This window comes from Natator depressus, chromosome 5 (assembly GCF_965152275.1).
Source record: "Natator depressus isolate rNatDep1 chromosome 5, rNatDep2.hap1, whole genome shotgun sequence".
NCBI classification, from domain to species: Eukaryota; Metazoa; Chordata; order Testudines; family Cheloniidae; genus Natator; species Natator depressus.
Genome location: NC_134238.1, coordinates 42,052,171 through 42,070,279, shown reverse-complemented (window position 1 = coordinate 42,070,279; position 18,109 = coordinate 42,052,171). Strand labels below are relative to the sequence as shown.

The following is an 18,109-nucleotide window of genomic DNA, read 5'->3' as shown; positions in this document are numbered from 1 at the left end:
TCCTACTAACAGGAAAAGGCACATATCTCAGGCAAAATTCACAATTGCGTCACTCCCCTTCTACAATGCTATGACTCCATTCAGTGAAATTATACCTTTGTAAAGAGGAATCAGACCCCTCATGTCCTAAAAGAGGGAGAATGTATTGTACACAGCTCCTGAGTGAGTAGAGAATGCTAAGAACCTCTCTAGCCCCTCCTCTAGAACACTAACTTCTCCAATTCTCCTTCCTCTGAGCCTGAAACACAGGCTAAGGTCTAATGAACATTTTCCAGATTCTATCATCAGTTTTCTCCAACAGGCTACCATCAAAACACATTCCCATTCCCAAATTAAGTCAAAAAAAGGCAAACAGTTATGTCACTGCCATTTTCTTGATTTCATTTCCTTCCATACATAGTACGTTCTCCCCAACCCCAGTGAACAGATTAAGGGACCAACTTTTATGTCAATTTCCAATGTTTTGAGAAGAATTATTTCTCTATAGGTAACAGGATTCAGGGCATCCTTTCCCACCGAGAAAACTGTGTGGCATAGCGGCCTCAAACAGATTTTTCTGGGAAATTACTCCTTCTCTGTCTGAAGTTGTAATGGTAGAAGCAGTGAGTAAGGACTTGGGGAATCCCATATTTCTATGTTACGGAAGTCCTGGACCTGTTATGTCCAAGATTTCAGCGCATGATAGTTTCTCTGTGCATGGCCAATTGCACTGTGTCTCATACGTTAGCCTAACATCAATTTATATATTACTCCAGGGAAGCTCCTTTGTATGCTCTACCCCAGGCTATGCAAGAAGGTGTTTACCATCACCAGCAACAAAGCCAAAACGGAAACTAGAGAGACAATGTGGTCCAATAAAAGACAGACAATCTCTTTTATTGGACCAACTTCTGTTGGTGAGAGAGACAAGTTTCCGAGCCTCACGGAATTGTTACTGAACCAGCTGTAGGGGGCATGTGACCATAATGCAACGGAAGGCCCAGTAAGACTTTTCTAAACAAGTATGTCCCTTCATGAAAAAACACCCCTTTAATGCAGAAAAGAGATGGTATCATAAAAATGCCTATCTGGCATTGGCAACAATAATTCTACTTTCCCATGCCCACTCCCTCCCCAATGAAGGGAAAGAGCATCATTTCACCCATGCCTTATCACCACAAAAAATACTTTAATGTATTTTTTGAAGGATAGTGTAAACACAAACTATATTAGACTAGCTCTGGGTCCGAGAGACCAGTCAACAGCAAGGAAATTCTGAGCTACGGATCCTAACCTCAGCAATGTAATGTCTACGCATTTCAGCACATGCCACTGAATATATCTCAGCTGCCTCTCTGCTTTCTGAAACAGAACTCCAGAACAAGACAAAGACAAATTATGAACAGGGAAGGAAATCAGAATCACTGTGACAAAACACAGGACTGTGGAAAAAAACCTCTAAACACGGAAGTTGCTTCCGTTGTTGATTACTTTTAATGATCATCATCTTCGAGTGGTATCTTTTCACATACCCACTACAGTATACTTGACATTTCAGAATCAAAGTGAAATGTCAGTGTTTAATGACATCACCAGAAGGCAGCTAGAAAAATAAGTTAATTTTTTGGTTGATGCCTCAAAATCACTTTATAGAGAACCCATTCATTGACAAGTTATAAAAGTCATTTAGAGCTTTGTATTCAACTATTTCTGACTTTTTACAGTTGTATCCAGTAATAGCAGTAACAGGAAATAAATCAAAATGTTGTTAAATGATTAACAGATGAGTTAGTCAGGGTGAGATGTAGAAAGGGCCAGTTTCTGTTCGAAAAATTGAGTGTCTAAACAAAATCAAAATGCCAGAGGTTACTTAAGTCTATCAATTTACTATGGTTTTTATATATTTTGAAATGCAATCCAAGTAGCTTCCTGCTTTTTCCAGAGTATGGTGGTGGCTGGGCAGCAGGCACCACCATATCAGGACCCCAGCTCAAAAAAATGACAGGCGTGTTCTGACACAAGGGCTGAAGTGAACAGCATACAAAATGTATGAAAATATGCAGTTATATAGAATCCTTACCCTTTACAAATCAGGTTTCAGAGTTAAATGTGTAAGATCTATTATCACATGATCAATTTATAAGAAATCAGACTTGTGATAAGATTACTCTTTGAAGGTTAAGTGAACCTTCACCTAAGCAAGTGATGAAGTGATCTTCTACTCAGAGGCACATATTTATAATGCTTCTCTATGGCTGTATTTCTATGGTCCTTTAAAATTTACTGTTCAACTAAATATACACATTACTTATTTTGCATTACTAGTGCTACTTAAGGCACCCATCACCTCTAGTGTGTTGTATTATACAGGTAAAGGTTGAGTCCCTGCCTTGGAGAGTTTACAATCTAGAGACTTAATCTGGCCAGCACTTGCTAATGGGCATAGATTTCTGTGGAACTATGCTTGAAATTAAGTGTTTGTAGGACCTGGTCCTTACACTGAACATTCCACTTTAGGACCGGATCCTAATCACAGGTATGTGGTGTGCATCACACACCTCTTTAAAAACAATCCAGTATTGCATGTGTGCACTGCTAGTTTTGATATTAGGAATACGTTTAGTGAATGGCTCTCAACACTCTTTAAAAATGCTCAGCTAAGTATAATGGGAAAATGTAAATATACAATTAAATGTATTTGAATATCCATACAAAAAGATTTAATAAAGTTATAACAGATTACAGAAACAAATTACAGAATGTTTTGTTATCTTGAAAATATTTATGCTACAGAACTTTGCAACAGACACAAACCATTACAGTTTTACCTATACCTTAATTCGTACAGAATGCTGTTCAATTCATGTCAAAAGGCAGCTATCCGGTTTACATTACTGAGTGGATTATAGCAGGTTTAGTAGGAGGAAATCTGTTTTTACTGTGAAGAGCTACCTCTTGAAACTGTTTAATCCTCTTTTAAATGCTGTCACTGGCAACTCCAACATATAGTAGTTGAGATTCCCCCGCCCACACACGCACACAAAATCAGTTAATATAAAAGAAGGATTCAGGCTCTAAGAGACTAAGGAAAAGCATAAAAGCAGTTTATTTTAAAAAGTTAACCTAGTTCTTATGGCCAAATAAAGTAATACAAACTTAAAGAAAAACAAATGGACTTTAACCAATAAGAGGTCCCAGGGAGTCTGAACAGATATTTTATCACAGTGACTTAAAAGGTTTGTTATACAACAACAACGACTAAAGATTTCAATTTGGTTTTATTTGTCTCATAGAAATTACATCAGTCTTTAGAAGAACTGGGTTATCTGGAAGCATCTCTCAGTAGGAACAACCAGGTTTCTGTGAAGTTTACAACTTTTGAAAGTTCAGTGCATTGCAGAGCTTTTTTGTACAGTTTTACATTGTTTAACAAAACCATAGTGATCCCACATACAGCATGGGCTTTCCCTCTGTCTGTCTCTCTCTCTATTGAAATATTGCGGAAAGGAAAACAAAAGAAAGGAAGTACATTCATTGGTAAGAGTGACTTGAGGAAAGGGTTGTTTTTTTTTTAAACAATAAAATACAATCATGTAGCTTAAAGTGGTACTCTATTTTTCTTCAGTTTTGAAGAGTCACCGTATTCCATCCATAATTGTGAATTTTCTTACACTTATTTAGTATTATTAAGAAACTGATTTTCAGAGCTTAATTAATATTAACTACTTTCAAAAAGGGCTAACGCGGTCTAATATGCAGTTAGCATATGCAAGTACAGATTTTGAGCTAAAGTAATAACCATTAGAGATAAATGAAAAATTCCCAGTTGTGCACAGCACTTGCGAAATGAACAATTTGTTTGAATTATTATTTTTGTGGCATACTGTGGAATGATGGCTTGAAAAATGTGATTTAGATGATAAGCATGTTTTGAATTATTTATCTTTCTTACAATGCAGCTCAAATGGCCATGATTTTGTTGAAGTTTCAAAAAAACAAAAAATCCCACACACACTTCCCCTCCCCCCCCACCAAATAATGGCCTTATTTTACCCAGTTTTAGCTTCAAATACATCTTTAAGTTACTTTGTTTAAAATATAACAAATTCAAACGTGGTATCACAAATCAATTACTTTTTTAAAAAATACACAGTATCTCTTCTGATTTCCCAACCTACAGAAAAAGAAACTTGAAACTGTAGCCCATATTAATTATTGCTGAAACTCCAATCAACAGCTGCACACATCTGCTATGAATGCCCAGTGATGCTAAGCTTAGATTCCCCTTGACATGCTAGTGTGTCAAACATATCCATATACTTCACCATAGTTGTAGTTAACTACACAGAACACTGCACTTTTAAATCATTAGTGTCAACATATTAAAAACCAAACTTCTTTGCTGAAGAAAATGTTATTCTAAATATACTTTATAGATATTACTCTCCTCAACCTCATCCTCCTCCTCCCCCCCTCCCCCACCCCCACCCCGAGACGGACAAATCATCAGACAGTTCCTATGGAAGGGAGAGCTGATGAGCATTCTTACATGTTGTACCTGTAGCATGACACCCAACACATCACACTGAGATATGTAGTTTAAAAAATTGTCCATACATTTGTGTACAGTAAAGGAATGAAACAGAAACTTTGAAATGATCAGTGGTTCATTGAGAAAACAAATTTCATGAATGGACAGTTTCCTACCTGAAGCCCTCGTCTCCTCAGAATGCTGGACTCATCCATTGCACTGTTTAGCTTCTCTTATTCCTCCCACAACAGTATAGCCATGCTGTACTACCTCAGACTTCAGCACCCTTATTCAGATCCTAGCAGCTGCTAAACACTTACATCACAGTTTATCTGATTGGAGATTGAAAGTCAGCTGACTCTGGTTTAGTTATTCACTCCAGCAACTTCAGAGATCATGAATGCTTGCAGTACTGTGATACAAAGCAGCAAGTGGACTCCAGACACCTAACACATTCATCCAGGCAGGAATAGCTATTAGACAGAGGAAATCCTGTGAGCATTGTTCTATTCAAACAATAACCCTGGCATCCTGTGCTAACGGCAAACCGCTTTGGGCACGGACTTCTAGGTCAAGCACTTTCAGAGGCAACTGTAAGGTCAAAGTGTCTGAGTAAATCAGCAGCGACACCTCAGTACAGGCAGCAGCTGATTACGATGGTGAAAAACTGTGGCACAGCCGGTCAGTCAAGCAGCACGACCAAGTCTGGCTCTCGTCGTTTTGATGGCATCAAAGAAAACAAAATGTAGCATAACACGCAAGCTGCCTTTTAACAACACAGAGGCAGTTTTCCAGTCACCACTGGCATTTTACCTAACAGCTTGAAAGCCAGTTTATTTACATAAATACCTTGGAAGCCTATTCTTAAACCACAAATATAGAAACATTTTAAAGTTTAAATGTAATTCACAGTAATATGAACACCTGATCAAAATGTGGTAAAGTAAAAATGAAATGCATTCATTAGGTGAAATGTTAACCCAGATACAAGAGTATAAACAGTTAAAACATAGGATTCCCTGGCTGGCTCAGTGATATAGCTGACTTCACAGCTAACGAACGGTTGGCATTCTGAAGAAAGGGAATGCCTTGAAAATTCAAAGCAATTTGGGCTGACTTTTTAGAGGTCTATGATTAACATAGACCCCGAAGATAGATATGTTATGTCCCCACCCTTCCCTTTATTCTAAGGCTCTTTATTTACTTAGTGTATTATGATGAATGTGGTATTTTGGTATATGTTTTATTTGGAAAAAATAATAAACATACAACAATAGGATTGTAGTTTCACAGGCTATTTCAGCTTGTTTACCTTGTTCATTCTCATTTAATTTCAATTCAAGGCTGCCAAGAGATGAATATTAAGTTTTCATTATCTGCATAGTTCATTAGTAACACTGTGCTGTAATGCCACTTTATAAGAAATTACCCCTCTTTGCTTTCAAATTGCACATGTTTAAACTGAAGAAGCTGAGTGGGGTCTAATGGTTAAAGAAAAACAACAGGAGACAGCCACTAACCCACCTAGTGACACTGGGCAAGTCACTTGGGCTCCTAGGCCTCAAATCAACCAAACTGGACAAAATGGATGGAAAAAGAAACAATGAAGACAGCTCTGTACTGGAAACCAGATGCTGTGTCTGAGGTGGTCATTCCTGGATAAACAAATGCCAAGAGGAAAAGTAAAGTATTTGACTTTTCTTAACAGTACAGCTGCTACTAAACTAAACATTGATTTTTTTGAAGCTGTCAGACTATTAGCCTTGATATCAATTGATACTAGGTCATTAAAAATCTTAGAGGTTTAAGAACTCAGCCACTCAGTTAAATTGATTACATTTTATGTTCAAAAATGATCTCTGCATACATCTGTAGATTTACATGGGAAAAATCTTGTCAAGAAATACTAAACACACTAGCAAGAGAGAGATCCCCACAAGCACGCCTGTAGATTTTCAATTTGGGATTGATCAGTTGACACAAAATAAATTAGGAAACATCCAGGCATTTTAATTTCCTACTCTTAAAAAAAGAGTTACAGCATTTCCAAAACCAAGAAGCACAATCAAACCCTGAAATGTCAGATTACCAAAAGTCCTACTGTAAAGACAAAATAAATTTGAGAGATTCTGGACACAGATGTGACTGCCAGCTAATATTCAGAGAGGGTACCACCCTTTTTTGGGGGGGGGGGGGGCTGTTTTCTCCTCAGAGCTATGGAAACTTGGTACTTCACAGAAGGTAATTTTAATCCTTTGTCCTCATCCCAGTGAAGTTAACTGCCCTGATTGGCTGGTGTTGGGGAAGTTTTTTATTTCAGAAGTGTCATCCCATGAATGACATCACAGCCCATAGAAATGAAGTTTAGCTGCAGGGATACGCACATCTATAAGGAAGTAGCAGGTACTTCTGCAGATGCCTGGCTCTCGTACATTTTCATTGAAAGATATGATGTACCTAGAAAACTTTTCGGGGGGAATGGGCTGGGGGTGGAGGTGAAAGATACAATTCTTAGCAAAGGATATAAAATTCAAGGTTAGTATTCAGCCATTAACAACGTCTAAGAGGAGGATTATGACAATCACACCATCAAATCTGGTATGAAAAGGTATTGATTTCCTGTCAAAATGCATCACTTTGAAAAGTGGACCACATACATTTTACAGAAATAAAACCCGCTAGAGGCAAAAAAATTTGGGACAAAAATAAAAGGTTGCTGAGAGAATAACACTGAACAGCAATAGCATATCTGAGGAATAAGAAAAGAAAAGTTGCTCCATTTGCCCTACGGCTACATACCTTAACATATCAAAAATGTATGAGAAATGAATGTAAAAGTTATATAGTGGCGGCACTCATGCACAGAGTGCAGAAGGTTCTGACACTGACTTGATTATAAACACCAATTTTCTGAGGCTTGCCATTATGCTGTAAAAGATTCAACTTTGCCAAAACTTCTTAAATTAAGTTGCACTCGGAGTAGTTTTTAAAAATATATTTTTAAAAACAAAAAAAGTTTTCGCATGTCAGATGTTTAAATTACACACCTACTAACTCAAAGACAGCCCTTGTATTCCACCGATGTTTCAAATCATGTATATCTAATGAGCCAGATCCACAGCTGTGTCAGAGTTCCAGTTAAAGGCACCTTGGCATGCTCCCAGTTCCCAGGAATGGTAGCAGCCAATTCAAAACCCAAAAAAAGCAGCACAACAGCTATTCGTTAAAACTTCAGTTTAACCACAGACCCGACTAGATAGCCAGCAATAATGATCTACCAAGTACTAAAAGTAGGTAGACATCTCATTCCTTTCCCCAAGCTTAAAGAGAACTAGGACATAGGTACTACGCAATATAATTTTTAAATAAAGTCCATTAAACTAGAACCTGTGGCTTTTCTGATTTATTCTTTATTTCCTTTATGCCTCTCCTTCCAATTCATTCTGGTACCATTCTCTTCCCAGTTCCATTTTTAATCTCCTTTTCTTGTTTCAGCTTTTATTTCCTTTTTTTTTTTTATTAAAACTTTCAAATTTGTTGACACAAACTGTTCACTCCACATGCTCTCATGCATCTTTTTTTGCTTGCTTTCTCCATCTCCAAAAAGTGAATGGGGAAATGAGTCAAAATAATGAAACTTTCTGAAGTTTCCAGTGAGGACTCTCAAAATGAATCTGAAATGCCAGCTGGGGTTTGTGGGATCCCTTGATAGAGTACAAAACCCTGCAGTTTGTCCCATGGAGTGCACCATATATTTCAGCTGGTAATAAATAAATATAGACGGAGATATAGATATATAGAGAGACAGATATTTATTTAGATATTTATTTATTTAGCTAATCCTAGGTGCACATTTAAACAAATCTTTTTTTTAAGTTTAAGAAACAGAAAATTTCTTAAAACGCAAACTGTTGCACTTGTTTTCCCCACAAAAATGTCATCAACTGGTCTAAAAGACAGGAATGTTAAAGTTAAACGTTTTGTTAGTTGTATCATGACAACAAATGTACAATTTAAGACACAGAAAGTTGTGTCTTGTTTCCCAATGTACAGCTTTATGAGTGAGTGTACTTCTGTTTAACTTCAAAGCCTGTAAGGTATTAAGAATTCTGCATACCCGAAACTCAGATCATTTCACAAGGTTAAAACTGTGATAATAAGTAACCCACTGCTTAACAGCATAGCTCACAAATATCCACAACCTGACAAGAAACCAGAAATGTCAGTTGAATCCAAATCAAATAATACAAGGAGTGTCTATTTCTGGGAACAGACAACTGAAAAGAACTAGGAATAATCTGTACAGAAAGGAATTTCCTGAATGAAATTACAACTTTAATTAAGACAAAATATTGCCTCTCTGTTGCTCAAGATGGAACATTTACATAAGAGTTATGTGAAAGGAAACTAAAGGTTATTCATGTAATAACCTAAATAGGTAGGCAGGCATGTCAAGAAAATAAAGAAGACTGCCTTTCAGTGGAAGATTAAATTTATCCCAGATAGAAAAGCGCAATCACCTTTCCACTGACCATATATATTGTATCAATTCTAAGAATGGCATTTTAATATGCTTATATTGCATTTTAGCATGAATTACAGAGGGGCAAGCAGCATACATTTGCAGCCATGCTATCCTACCATTTAAGCAATTGTTTCCATTCAATCCATAAGCTTTTTTAGATGCTTCATGATGCATGCACTTGGTGTTTGATGCAGCATAGTACATGTAATTTGCATCACAGCTTTTCACAAGATGTTATACTGCTGTCTGGAGGTGTCTAATTATTTCTACCACATTAACCAACAAAAGTATAACTGGTGAAATGACAGGAATCATACTACTGAACAAAATGACATTCCAGAAAAAAAATGATAAAATATAAATTATATAAATAATGTTCTTTGGAACACTAACCATGACATCCTCATATACATATGAAATACAGCAGGCTGTCCCCATAAATACCCTCACATCAATCACAGGAGAAAAAACACTGGATTGGTTGCACATATACACACACACACACACACACCCCACAAAATACAGCATGTCTCATAAAACTGAAAAGTAGAACTTGATTTTTTTTTCCCTGTCAGGAGGAGCAAAAGCGTTAAGAAAAACCAGCAAAATTATTTCTGGAAGATTTTTTCCTCTCAGCTGTATGGACAGAGTATGGCCTGATTAAATATGATGGTCTCAATATTTAGCATAGGTACGTCTCCACAATAACATTGTCTGTTTTTACTTGAAACTGCAAAGAGGTGATGGGAAGTAACATCACTACAGTAGATGATTTAAGAAGCAATTCCACAAACTTAAGCAGTTTATAGTCTAATTAATATTGCTATTCATTGCAGTCCCCATATTACTTTTCTAATTACATCATCTAATCTTCAGTGTTTTGAGAGAAAAGTTAGAAATTACTAAGCCGTCACTTAACTGAAAAAAAATCAAGCTTGACCATAGACACACAAGTTTCTGTAATTAAGAATTTAGACTGCACAGCTGTTTCATATGACTTTATACATAAACACGCTCCATATCCACATGACACTCTATGGTAGCATGTGACAAATTGTATTTATTACATACCCTGGATCAACTCACCTGAACTCTACCCACTAAATTGCCTCTGTCAGTACTATTCTAAGAACCTAAATCTCTCGGCAACATCAAGCCAACATCATTGCATTTTTAAAGTCAATCTGCTAGAGAAGTTTTTTATTTCTTTCTCCTCAGATGTGGGAATTTAAGATTTAGGAAAATCAGTCCGACATCAGTGATTGGTTTAAGGTCAGTAACTTGCAACCCAGGAGGGCTAGAAACTGATATTTTACACTACTGGAAAGGGGAGAGCCCCATCTAGCTTCTAGTGCTGGAAAGCCCTAAGATATTGGCCTTTAAAATTAATGGTATTTTTATGCACAAACATAGCATTTAGGTGATTCAAGAGGAATTTTACATTGCTATATTTTTCTCCTTGTCTTAAGAGATGCAGATAGCTGGACTTAACATAACTAAGACACTTAGTTTTACAACTAGATGGATGCAAAAAGAGAAATGTTTAAAACTAACCATTTCCAAGACAACTTTTCTGTAATAAGGGTTAGAAAGAAGAACCAGGAAAAAAAAGACAGGGTGGTGTGATGTGTTTTATTGAAACTCACTGCAATGCCACTTAGGAGTATCTGAAACTCGTACTGATAAATCCATTACACAGCCACACCCATCACCATTTATTCTCTCGACATATGCACAATGCCTCCCAAAGTAGCCTTCACTCACCCACAGTTCACACAGACATATCTTATGCAGCACACCAGACCTAAACCATGCAGCAGGGACACTGATCCAACCCATCTCCATTCACTGCCCACTTCCCTTACTTCAGTCCCATCAGTACAATGTTGGGAGGGTGCTCTCAATGTTAAACTCAGTTTCAAAAATTAAATACAGATGTCTTGCAAAAGGCGTCAAGGGAACGCAGGTAGTTTGAGCAGCTAAATAAGGGAACACTAGGGCTTTTAGTAGTCGAGATAGTGTGGAGGTGGCTTTAATATTTTGGTACTCAGGAAATCTGGCACAAAGGATGGATATGTCACCTCTTTCCTGCCTCCCTTTGAGCACGGGCATAGGAGACTAACATTTCAGGGTGGGGTAGGTACTGAATTTACTTGTCCCCCCTTCCAGCAACTCTTGACAGCAGCTACCCCACTACACCCAACCCAAATATCAGCCACAATTGCTAGCAAAGACAAGAATGTTTCCTCGAAATGGTCACCAGTCAAAGCATTAGTGCTCTCATTAGGTTGACTGGGCAGTTCACACAGCTCACAACTATTGTTTCAGGTGGTGTGCAAATATTAGGGAGGTTGTGGAATCGCTGTCATTGAAGGTTTGTAAAAACAGGTTCCTTTAGACAAACATCTGTCAGGAATGGTCTAGCTATTACGTAGTCCTGCCTTGAGTGCAGGGGACTGAACTAGATGACCGTCCTACACGTCTATGATTCTAGGCTTATTGCTTCTTTGTATTTTTGGGTCACATTTTGAAGGTTCCCTTTGCTATCGTAAGGGTTAGAAACTGTTTTTATCTTTTTTAAATGAAAGCTTAGATTCTGGAGCACAAATACACAGAAATTTAAAAAAATAAGCCCTAACTATAAGGCACTTTTGTGACCCAGTAATTCGGTTTGATTTCAGAACCCATCTCCCCCAACTGGCTTCCCTTCTCCATTGCATCAAGTTTAATTTTATTAGGTCTGAGGTCTGAGCATGTTAAAAAATCCAGATGTTTGTAATGAAAACCTCAGTGTAAGACTATCTATACAAGGTAAAATGAAACATTGATTAGAGCATGAATGGCACTGAAATAGGGCAAAACCACTTTGTATTTTAAATCTGAAATCCCAAGCCTGAGTCAAGTTTAAGTCTACCTAGAGGCTTTAACTTCAATGAATTTTGTCTTCTTAGCCAAAGGCCTTTATTCTGATCTTATTGAGTGAATACAAACATCCTAGTATTTGCAGCAGAGCATCTATGCAGTTTATAAAGTGCATAATACTGTTGAGAACCTTCAAAGATATGGAGGCTCAGTTTGGCTAAGAATGCAAATGTACATTGTTGAACTTTCAGCTATCCAAATGCTCTACTAGCCCAACAGCTCTCCCTGTACCAATTTAAATGTTTTTTAAATATTTTGGGTGTTTTCCAACATTTTCAAACATATTGATTTCAGTTACAACACAGAACACAAATTGTACAGTGCTCACTTTATATTATTTTATTACAAATATTTGCACTGTAAAAAAAAAGATAAAAGAAATAGTAATTTTTCAATTCACCTCCCACAAGTCCACTCTGTTGTTCTTCTTGTTTAGCCAATCGCTAAGACAAATAAGTTTGTTTACATTTATGGGAGATATTGCTGCCTGCTACCGAAAAGGCATTTGCTTAGCATTGTTGTAGCCAGCATTGCAAGGTATTTACGTGCCAGAGATGCTAAACATTCGTCAGCCCCTTCAGGCTTTGACTTGTTTGCTCTAAAGGTTTACATTGTTTTGTTTTTTTGAGAGCGATTACGTTAAAAAAAAAATTCTATGTTGCTAAATTGCACTTTCACAATAAAGAGATTGCACTACAGTACCTGTTTGGGGTGAACTGAAAAATACTATTTATTTAGTTGATTTTTTTTACAGCGCAAATATTTGTAATAAAAAATAATATAATATGAGCACGGTACACTTTGTATTCTGTGTTGTAACTGAAATCAATATATTTTAAAATGTAGAAAAACATCCAAAAATATTTATAATAAATTTCAATTGGTATTCTATTAACAGTGCGATTAATCATGATTTTTTAATCTCACAATTGCAATTATTATTTAAATAGTTTGAGAGCCCTAATAAATGCTCATTCATTTCTATATTGAACAGTGGCATTTGGGGGTGGGATTAGAGATTCAGGGTATAACTACTTTTATTTAATACAGTACTTGTTTATAGTAGTATTCCACTACGTGTTAGGCACATTCCAGATGAACAAGAAGGAACCGCTTCTGTCTTAAGGATCTCAGTCTAATGATGGGCAGACAAGGAGACAATGTAGTGGGAATGGGAAGATTTTTTTTTTCCCAAGAAAAAAAAAAGAGAGTAAGCATTACAACTGGGCTCACATTGTTCTTGTTAGGGCTGGGGACACACATCTACCCAGAGGTTCCTGCATCTGGTGTAGTTTGAGATCTTTTAGGAACCATGCTGTACATCAGAATCTCACCAATGACCTAACAGAATATTATGACTATCTTTCAGCCTCTACAATTTATAGACAATTGACAGTCTCTTTTGCCTATAATGGATCCTTAGAGATCACACTAGAATTGTTCTATAAATGACCAGCAACAGGAACAACATATATGGGACTGAGGTTAAATTACCTATGGTGATAATTGAGCTTCAGTTCTTAACATCATAGAGAATCATCATAGAAGCATCATAGAGAAACAATGAACTCCTATTTAATGGCTAGGTGGCTTTCCTCTGCCACAGCACTCAAAAAGTTCCAAGCAGATAAACTGTATTAGTACAAGATAATGAATCTGGAATGCATTTGCCTGGAAACAGAGTCTAATGTATCTCACAGCAAGGAATTTTGTTCTAAGTTTGCAGTTATGAGTTTTAAAAAAAAATCTCTAGTCTTTATGGTTGTCAGGACAACCTTCAAACTGTGAACCTAGTCTGAACTGATGAAGTTATGCCTGCCTAACTCTTCAGACAGACAAACAGTAGCTCCGAGAGGTGTGAACTTTCCCTATTTATCTAAATGGAGTGTTAACTTTAAATTTCTAATAATTTTTAGAAAGTGAGTATGATCCAAACATGCGAGAAAGGAGGATATCATGAAAAATGCACAATACATGTGAGCAGAATCTCATTTTGGCATCTTTATGTGATGTCTTAATGTGGGTGGAGCTTGTTATTTTACCAACTGCTAATTCAATCCCTATTCTTTAGTTATACAGTTCTCTCATTGAGATCGCCCAAAGGATACAGATGCACAGAATGTGAGGACAAAATATCATATCCATAAAACATGTTGAATTTATGCTGTATGCAGATTATAATCCACTGAGATCTTAGGTTTTCATATATGGAATACTGGGTTCATTTGCTGATTGTTCATTGCTTGTGGACTAGCAGACTGTTTACTTGAGACCAAATTAGGTCACTTAAACGTTCCACTCATCCCATTGTGAGGGCAGCACAGATGTCATAGGTCAAGATTAAGGTGCATCGGTACATTAATATTAACCTCATCTGCCTGCTACAGCATTCTAAAATTCAGTGGTTTCAGTTCCAAAGGAAGTTTACACCCATCATGTTTTGCTGAGTTTCATATCTGATAAAGGAACTCCATATGAACTTTTCTTCATTTCATGTTAAAATTGTTCAAAACTGCTGACTCTTCCAAAGTTCCAAACCAAAGACACAAATCTAATCCCAGAATCCTTATGGAAGAAAGGGTCCACTAGAAACTCTCACCAGATGTTGAACCTGGGTCAAATTTCAGGTGTAAAACAAAAAACAAAACCAGGTAAATTTAATCCAATTTATTTGGGTGACATGGGTGGGGTGGTGAGATATTAATGAAAGTTTCATCCAGCTACTGCCTGTGATATTTTTGGCTCCAGCCTGTTAGGGTCTTTCTTATTTTCAAGAGAAAAGACACTGTACCTAAGGGCAAAATATGGACTACTGCTTAGCAGAGTATTGCTTATTATAAAGCACTCTCTCACTGGGACCCAATTAAAGTTGCTGATGAAAATAGTCTCAAAACCACATGAGAAGTCTTAGTAGCAGGTGAAACAATTTGCAAGAGCCCACACTTTGTTGAATACATATACAAGTTTTTCCAATGCTGTCATTTATCTGAAATCTGTAGAAATTAGAAAACAATGAGACAATTAAATCCTAAAACTACTGGCAAAGCCATATCCAACATGAGGTGGAGGGAACTGCATTTCATTTTATCAGCTGTCCCAGGTAAGCGCAGAAAACATTAATGTTCATATACAGATAGACACAAAACACACATCTATTATTTAAACAAAACCCCGATTGCAATGCCATCTACTGAGGAATTCCCAAAAGACTTTCTCCAAAGAAACCCTTCAAGTTGTTAGGTTTTCTGATAAAGCACTTTAACTAAGGAAGTAAGTCAATGGTGGATTTTGGACAAATTTTTATCACATACCATGTGATAAACGATAAGTATTACCAGTTTTCTCTCTTTTAATGATTTATTTACTCTTCTAGACCACATCTTGTACATACAGTACATACACAAGGCCGTTATAGGTGATTTGTACATTATCTTCAGAAAACAAGCAAATAAATTCTCAGATTCTAGACTGTTATAAAGTCAGTATTGTCCTGTTTGAAATTCTTAGCTCATCCATTTATATTAATTAATCTTAATGGTATCATTAACATACAATGTGGTTTGCAGCAACTAATTGTATTTTGTTAGACTTGAGCACTAACAATTATGGATTCTATTACCACTTAATAAGGCATAGTAAACAAATCTCCACACAATTCCGGATATTGTAATGAATACACATTTCACCATTTAAAATGTGAAAGATACAATATATTGAGCAGATATCATTAACTGGTAAGAGTCTTCGGATATAAATATTTTCCCAAACATAATTTGATAAACTTTAAATGTAGAATATTCTCTTCTTGCTCCTTTGACTTCAACCAGTTGTACTGCAGTGAATATGTAACTCCTGAATGTTATATCTAGTGGTATACGCCACTTTTAAAGTGATGTGAATTAAACTCATCTCTTTACCTTAACAATTAGGAGAACAATCAATTGTTTGTTGTATGGTCAAAAAACAGTTCCTAATTCATCCAATTCTCTCCTGTTCAACACATCTTGGATCTCAAGGTTTAATTGTTAAGGGGCTATTATATACAAGAGACCCTCTCACTGCTAACTCAAAATTTCTCTCAAGCATCAAATCCTGTCAACCAGGAAGCGGTGATATATTTCCATAATCTTCTGTATAATTCATTAAGAGATTTTTTATGTATACAAAACATTAGTAAAATATTCTTGCCACACAATTTCTTAAAATTAAGTCTCATACATATTGAAATTCTTAACATAGGTATGTACTTTTCCTTTCTCTCTTTTTAAATTATACATGGAATGTGCATGAGAGAGAGAGAGAGAGAAAAAAAACAAATTTTAAAACTGCAGCAGCCAATTAGAAACACTATTTCTGTCTTAACCTTAGAAAATCCCAAATATATCCATAGTGCATTGCGATACAAAACTTCTCCCTCCTCTCTTGTAACCCCACTTCTCTGTTCCCTTTCCCTATATTCCTGCTTACAGCCAACACACACCTTGCTGAAATCTTTTCAGTACCTCTTGGAGCTCCGATTCCTCTTTTCCCCCTACAAGCCCTACATAGCCTATTTTTCCCCCACAAGCCTCCAGGCTCTGCATTGTAGCAAAGATCCTTCTGAAAGAGACTTGAGACAGTCAAATAAGTTGGTTCTTCACCAGCTAGTAGCCTCACTTCTGGACAACAGGAGCACTGCTCCACACTGGGTGGGCATCAGCATGCTTCTCACACCGTTGGCCCAGAAACAAGAGGACAGGACTGCAATGTCCTGCCAGTGCAACCTTCAGGCACACAGAGAATCCCTTTCAGTATTAAAAATCTAACCAAAGCCAACCAATTAGATTAGACAGATTATGAACATCCAAACACCTTTTATTATTTACATATGTTTAAACTATGTTGAGAGTTTGCTAACCAAGTTTGCTAACTTTCATTGAATTGGCAGAATGCTACTTAATTTGCATTCATTTTTACCATCACTTTAATTATCATTAGCGTAACTATTACGTACTCTTCAAAGAGTTGGTCAATTAGCCAAGATATTTAGTTGTATATCCAAGAGAGGTTACTAGTAAGTCATTCCAACAACATGGTACAATAGATTGTTTTGCTATTTTCAGCAACCAAATGCCATTCAGAATATACAGCATCTGGAAGAAATTCAAGTTTAATATTCCCTTTAGAAACACTGTTATTTTTGCTCTTCTAGAACTGATAAATCTTTAAAGACTTTCTTTATATAGGTGGTAGATTCTTCAAATAAAATTATGCTCTACTTATACTGTCCAGGTACAGAGATTACTGTGGGACAGCAACACCAATCTACAAAATATAACAAAGACCAGAGGAATAGCAGTTGCCTTTTCTGGAAGGGAGGGGAAAAAAGGCTTTTCTATTTAAATGACTTTCCAGGCTAGACCATCTTAACATTCTTGGAAATGAATTTCTCTCTCATATAAAGGCATGTGTTTACAAAGTGTGACTTGGTAATAATTTAATGAGTATAACAAAAGTAACCATTCAACAAGGGTCCAGAGATCACAAATACACAATACATTTACTTTTGAGACACATTTGGCTCTTGTGCCACCTCCTGGACAAAATACTTCTTGCACCAGCTCATTTTAGAGAGAGACCGAGAAAAAGTGAATGTGTGCTATTTGTTTATTTATGAAGTTTTAACGGGTTTACAAATTATTAATATGCAAATACCAGAAACAATAATATAAAAACTAAGCTTAATTATTGTAATGATTGTTTAGAGAATCATTATGCAGTAATATAATCATCAAATCTCTATTTAAGACAGTGGTCTATATCACAAGGTATAGTTACAGGTAATTACAATACATTGATGACAGTAAACACTCAAGCAATTTAATATTTCTCTTTCCATCAAAAGTAGTGCTGCTTACTGTGGCAAAATGTAGCATATACGAGTTCACCGTACTGATCACACCATGATTCACAGAGTCAGTAAGCCTGTTTCCGGCTTCAGAACACAACAGTTAACCCCACTGTTCCCAGTGTATATTATGCAGTAGCATTAGAGAGGGAAAGTCTTTCCAAATCTTCACAGGTGATACTTCTTCACTAAAGCATGACATATGATTTCTCCACCAGCTATTTCAACATGAACTGTAAATTGTTATTTATGCTCAAAGTTATAC

At 36.5% G+C, this 18,109-nt stretch overlaps 1 protein-coding gene across 5 annotated transcripts in view; it reads right to left on the bottom strand.

The window, feature by feature from the left end:
• Nucleotides 1-18,109, bottom strand: part of MAST4 (microtubule associated serine/threonine kinase family member 4) — a 442,775-nt gene that overhangs the window by 257,930 nt on the left and 166,736 nt on the right. The window contains exon 1 of one of the 5 annotated variants that reach the window (XM_074952654.1): nucleotides 4,687-4,789. The exons of the other annotated variants lie outside the window; for them this stretch is intronic. Within the exon in view, the coding sequence (XP_074808755.1) occupies nucleotides 4,687-4,725 (39 nt within the window). The 5' untranslated portion in view covers nucleotides 4,726-4,789. Of the gene's footprint in view, nucleotides 1-4,686; nucleotides 4,790-18,109 lie in introns of those variants that run through there. 5 annotated transcript variants of the gene reach the window in all.